The 6,069-nt window shown below is 62.2% G+C and overlaps 1 protein-coding gene across 1 annotated transcript; it reads right to left on the bottom strand.

The window, feature by feature from the left end:
- Positions 1–5,664, bottom strand: LOC135088137 (uncharacterized). The gene has a single exon (XM_063983019.1). It carries the CDS (start codon positions 5,662–5,664, stop codon positions 1–3), a length of 5,664 nt encoding a protein of 1,887 aa, XP_063839089.1.
- Positions 5,665–6,069: the final 405 nt, after the last annotated feature.

Here is a 6,069-nt window from a genome sequence, read left to right as displayed (position 1 = left end):
CTACACCTCACTCGGTGTCACGACGGTCGATGTGGGCAGCACGACGAGCTTCTTGGTGGGGCGGCGCAGGACTCCGGTGCGGGTGGCGACGTCGGCGGCGCGCACGATGCCATCGCGCCCAGGGTAGACTTGGACGACGCGCCCCCGGGGCCACACGTTGCGTGGCAGGTTGGAGTCGGCGATGAGCACGAGGTCGCCGATGTTGAGTGGTGCTCCGCTCCCGTGCGGCTCCCGCCGGTGTTGGAGCTCCGGCAGGTACTCTCGGACCCAGCGGTCCCAGAACTCGTCGGCTAGCCGCTGAGCTCGCCTCCAGTGGTGGCGGCTGGCGACGTCTGCTTCGGTGAACGTCCCCGGCTGTTGGATGCGGCCCGACCCCCCGAGTAGGAAGTGGTTGGGGGTCAAGGCTTCGGCGTCGTCGGGGTCCACTGACACGTGGGTCAGTGGTCTGCTGTTGACTGTGTATTCTGCCTCGCAAAGCAGAGTGGCGAGCGTCTCTTCGTGGGGGTGACGCTCGCGCAGGACGGTACTGAGGGCGTCCTTGACGGACCGGACGAGGCGTTCCCACGCCCCGCCCATGAACGGTGCGCTCGGCGGTATGTAGCGCCATCTGATGAGGTGGTTGGCGGCCTCCTGCCGGCTCGCCTGGAGGGCGGCCCGCTGGAGCTCGACGTCGGCACCACGCAGGTTGGTGCCGTTGTCCGACCAGATCTCTGATGGTTGCCCTCGGCGCGCCATCATGCGGCGCAGCGCGAGGACGGCGGAGTCGGTGGAGAGTGAGGCCGCGACCTCCAGGTGCACGGCCCGGGTGGTGAGGCATGTGAACAGCGCCACATACCGCTTCTGGTGTTGTCGGCCCACGGTGACTGAGAGCGGCCCGAAATAATCGAGGCCGGTGTAGGTGAAGGGCCGCTGATGGTGAGCGAGGCGTCCCGTCGGGTGGTCGCCTGTCGGTGGTACTGCGGCCACCGCGCGCCGAATTCTGCACTGCTGACAACTTTTGATCACGCTGCGCACGATGGGACGAGCTCGGATCACCCAGAAGCGTTGTCGGATCTCGTTCAGGACTGTCTCCACGCCGCCATGGTGTAATTTCTGGTGCGTCCATGCCACGTAAAGTTTGGTGTACTGGTGGTTTCCATCCAGCACAATCGGATGCTTCTGTTCTTCAGCGATGTTTTCTGCGGCCGTGATTCTTGATTTCAGCTTAATCACCGGCTCGCACGGATCGAAGGCCAGCGCGAGTGAGCGCAGCCGGCTGTCATTGGACACTGCTTCTGTCTTCTTTAAAGCTTCTAATTCGGCGCCGAACGCTTCCTGCTGCACGGCGCGCACCCACAGCTCCTCCGCCCACACGATGTGCTCGGCGGCCAACGGCGGTATGACGTCTTCTGTAAGGACGGCTCGGCGCGGCGTGGGCGGCGCGGTCGGCTTGGCGACACGGCGCCACGTCGGGTCGGCTTCGGTGTTTCGAGTTGTCCGCTTGTAACTGTTGACGTTGGCGCTCTGCGGGCGCGCCCGGCGCAGCGGGGCACGGAAGCGGTGTATCGCCTGGAGGACTCTCGCCGTGGCGCGTATCAGGCGCAGCCACGACGAGAATCTGTGTGGTGACGGTAATGCATCGGAGACTCTGGGCTCGACGATGCTTGATGCGACGGAGTGGGTCCTCTCTTCTCCGGTTGGGGCCGCCTGTTCTATTTTCTCGGCCGGCCAGCTGTCAGCAGGCTCATACAGGAACTTCGGTCCCGTGAACCACCGATGATGCTGCGTAAAGTTGACCGGCGCTCCTCTGGTGGCGTCGTCAGCCACATTCTGTTGGGTCGGCACCCACCGCCACTCCTTCGCCTGTGTGTCTTCCTCTATTTCTGCCACTCTGTGTGCGACGAAAGGCTTGAAAGAGCGGGGTCCCGCCCTCAGCCACGCGAGTACGGTTTTCGAGTCGCTCCAAAAGACTCTTCTGTCTGCCTTCAGCTGGTATTCGTCGGCGGCGGTGCGGGCCAGGCGGCAGCCCAGCACGGCGGCCTGCAGCTCGAGCCTTGGGATGGACGTCAGCTTGAGGGGCGCCACGCGCGCCCTGGCGGCGGCAAGCGTCACGTGCACTCTACCGTCTTCGTCTTCAGTGCGCCAGTAGACGGCAGCGGCGTAGGCCTTCTCGCTGGCGTCCACGAAGGTGTGCAGCTCGCGTCGGGTCGCCCGGCTGTAGCCAGGGTGACATCTTGGCAGGTTGACGTCTCGGAGCGCGGCCAGCTGTCGCACCCACTCACTCCAGCCCGTCGACAGCGGCGGTGGTAGGCGGACGTCCCAATCGACGCCTACGCGCCACGCCTCTTGTAGCAGCTGTTTCGCTACGATGGTGATGGGGGAGGCGAGGCCCAGCGGGTCGAACAGTGACATCACTGTCCGCAGAGCCTCCCTCTTCGTCGGAGTTTGCCCGCTGTCGACGTCAGGCACCCGGGCGAAGTTCAGATTAAATCCCAAGGTGTCGCAGGTCGGCCTCCAGGTGAGGCCCAGGACCTTCTCTTCGATGTCTTCAAGTGTGACGTCCCGAGTGGCGGCAGCTTCCGCTCGATGGACTTCTAGTACTTCGGAGCGATTCGAGGCCCACTTGGCCAAATGAAAATTGGCATCCGCGTGCACTGTGCGCACGTCGGTGCTCACTCTAACTGCTTCTTCAACTGTTTCAAAACTCTGGAGATAATCATCCATGTAGTGATGACGCACGATGGCTTCGGCTGCGTCCGGATGGTCGGCCCGATGACGCTCGGCGTTGTGATTCTTGACAAACAACGCCGTGCACGGTGAGCAGGCTGCTCCGAAGATGACCGACTTCATCCGGTACTCTGTGGGCGGTCCCTCCCGCCGGTGTGAGCGCCACAAGAAACGCAGCGCATCTCTATCTTTCTCGTGCACTTGTATTCGCAGGAACATCTCTTGTATGTCCGCGGCGACGGCGACGGCGTGCTGGCGAAAGCGCATCAGCACCCCCGGCAGCGACTGCAGGAGGTCCGGACCCGACAGCAGGTGGTCGTTCAGGCACGTACCCTTCGTGCGAGCGGCGGCGTCGAAGACTGGCCTCACCTTCCCGGGCTTGGCTGGATGGAGTACCGGGAAGTGAGGCAGGTACCAGATGCGCCCGGTGGTCGATGGTGCGGTGGCGGCTTCCTCTGCGTATCCTTTTTCTATCAGCTGTGTCATCTGCCGCTCGTACGCCGCCCTGAGCTCCGGCTGCTTGTCCAGCTTGCGCTCTGTGCTGTGTAGGCGCGTCAAGGCCTGGTCGTAATTGTTGGGCAGCTCGGGGTGGTCGGTGGCCCAAAGTAGGCCCGTTTCGTAGCCCGCTGTCGGCAGCTTGATGGTTTCACTCTCCAGGATGCGAAGCGCCCGCTCTTCGGGGTCGGCGCGCGTTTTCTTGGGCGTCACGCCCAACGATTCGATTGCGAAATGTTTCTTGATCATTTCTTCTATTCTATTGTCGCTCTCTTCATTGAGCCTGTATACGTGGTGGACTGTGTGCCCCAGGCTCCGGCTGCTTGAGCCGTGGAGCACCCACCCCAGGGGTGTGCGGGACGCCACCGGTTCTGTTGCGGCGCCACGTCGTACCTCGTTGGCCAGTAGGAGTTCCCAATTGTCCTGCCCGATCAGGATAGTGGGCCGCGCCTCCGCATACCGCACTCGCGTTTCGATATCTTGAAGATGTTGATATTTTGACAAGTCTCGGTCAATGTGCTGGGCCGCCAGTCGTAAGTTCTTGATAGTGCGGCCTCGCAGGGAGTGCTCTTCATCTTGCCCTCGTAGCACAAGTTTCACTCGTCGCGAGTCGGTACGCGTGACGCGGGCCCCCGCTATAGCTTCTATGCTCAATGGGTCTATGGGTCCTGTAGCGCCCGCGCGCTTAGCCAGGTCTTCGTCTACGAGTGTGACTGTAGAGCCGTCGTCTAAGAGTGCGAATGTGTCTATATTGGCCTTGGGGCCCACCACTGTCACTGGTAGAATTTTGAGGAAACTTACGGTTGACTTTCCAGATGAGTTTGCTGCTGTCACTGTTTCACTCCGGTTGGCTGGCACTTCGGGTCTCTTGAAGTGCAGTAATGGGTGGTGGGTCCTCTCACAGCCGTCCTCTCCACACTGACGGTCTTCACACTTATGCCCCCCTCTCCTGGGGTTCAGGCAACGGAAGCATAGTCGATCCGCTTTCGCTATGCTCCATCGTTCACTGTTGTTCGCACGCACAAATTTTCTACACTTGTCGGCGCTATGGTTCGGTAAACTGCACACTGGACACTTTTCGCTTCTGTTGTCGCACTTTTCGCTGTCACTCCGACTGTTGTAGGCGCGCTGCGGCCGGTTGCGTGGCGCCGCGCGCTGCTGCTGCTCCTCGGCGCCGCCGACGAGCTCGGGGTCTGCGTACTTCCCGCACGCCTCCGCCTCCCTGGTCACGAAGCGGTGAAGGCGCACGAGGTCCGGCTCCTCTGGCGGCTGGTCCCGGCTGAAGTCGAACCACCGGTACCGCAGCGACGGCGTCAGCTTCTCTGTCACTTGCTTGACCACTTCCGGATTGTACATGTACTGCGGCTGCTGGAGTGCGCGGAGTGTAGCGACGCTGTTTTTTATTCGACTCGCGAACTGTATTATGTCCCGTGGCGCATCTGTAGGCTTCTGTACGTTGCGAAGTCGTTCGATCTCGGCGAGCGCAATCGTCTCCGGTCTGCCGAATCTTGTCTCGAGTTCGCCGATTATTTCCGCCGGGCTAGTGTTTACTATGAGTAAACTGCTAACCGCTTCCTTGGCTTTTCCTTTCAAAGCCCGTCGCAGGCGGGCTGTATTCTCGATTTCTGTGAAGTATCTCTCTGTTTCTTGATAGCCCGCTCTGAAGGCGAGCCAGTCGAGATGCGAGCCCCCGAAGGGCATCAGTTCTCCGATGAATCGCGGCGTGGCCCCATGTGGGCGCGCAGCCTGCGCGATGGCGGCCGCCAGCTCGTTAAGGTCGAATTGTCCCTCGGACCGATGATACCCCGTTGTTGCTGGCGGCGGCTTCGATGACGACGATTGCTTCAACTGTACGCTGTGCGGCGGCGCCACGCCCGATAGCGGCGCGGCGAGCTGCTGTGCGATCGATACGCCGGTCGGCAGCGCGTGTGGCGCGCCGGGTGGCGGCGGTGGTGCGTGTGACACGCCGGGCGGCGGTGCATGTGGCACGCCGGGCGGCGGTGCTACGCCTGTAGACTGTTGCGGTGCACTGAGCGGCGCGGCGGGCGGTGGCGGCGGCACTGTATTCAGCCACTCGGCCACTCGCGCCTGGCCCAGCGATTCACCCGATGCGACCGACTCGCCGTCCTGGCTGTCCTCCTCCAGGACGGCAAGCCTGGCCTCTTCCAGCTCCAGCTTGAGTCTGGCTATCTTCTGTTTGGCGCGCGCGATCCTTCGCGCACGGTCGGATTTCGTTGACGACGCTCTTGCTGCGTCGTCGTGCTGCTGTTGCGACGACGGTGCTGGCGGTGGTGGTGGCGCCTCCGACGGGGAGCCGGGCGGCTCGATATGCCGCACCGGTTCCGGCGCTGACGGCCTCGGGGCCGCCACTGACTGTGACGCGGTCGCGGGAGCGCTCTCCTCAGGGCGCTCCTGTGCCTCGATCGGCTCCGCGGGTCTGCCTCTACTCCGAGTCACCGGCATTTTGCTACGCTCCCCTTGCTTCCGGTTATGAAGCCGATGAAATTTCCCACTCGCTTTTGCTGCCGAAGTGTCCAATCCGGCTCCGAATGGACCAATGTGCCGGACGGTATGGGGTAGCAACCCTGTGCGGACCCTGAATACCGTACGCCGACACGGCGCGATGCGGGGTGCAGCGCGAGCGGGAGAGCGAGACGAAGGGGGCGGGGAGCGCAGAAATAATAACTCGGTTGTGGTTGAGACTGTGACCGGTTCCTCGGAGCAGTGGCGAGAGCTTGGTGTTGTAGCTTGTTGAGGAGAAAACGCGGAACTGACTGGGTCCGGATGGCACCCCGATATTTATTTACTTTCATTAGAGTGAGAAAACCTAGCTGCCTCTCGCTCTAATGAAACAGCAAATCTATTGCC

This window comes from Ostrinia nubilalis, chromosome 3 (genome assembly GCF_963855985.1).
Source record: "Ostrinia nubilalis chromosome 3, ilOstNubi1.1, whole genome shotgun sequence".
Lineage (NCBI taxonomy): Eukaryota > Metazoa > Arthropoda > Insecta > Lepidoptera > Crambidae > Ostrinia > Ostrinia nubilalis.
The sequence above is the reverse complement of the archived record's forward strand: the minus strand, read 5'-3'. Positions and strand labels throughout refer to the sequence as shown.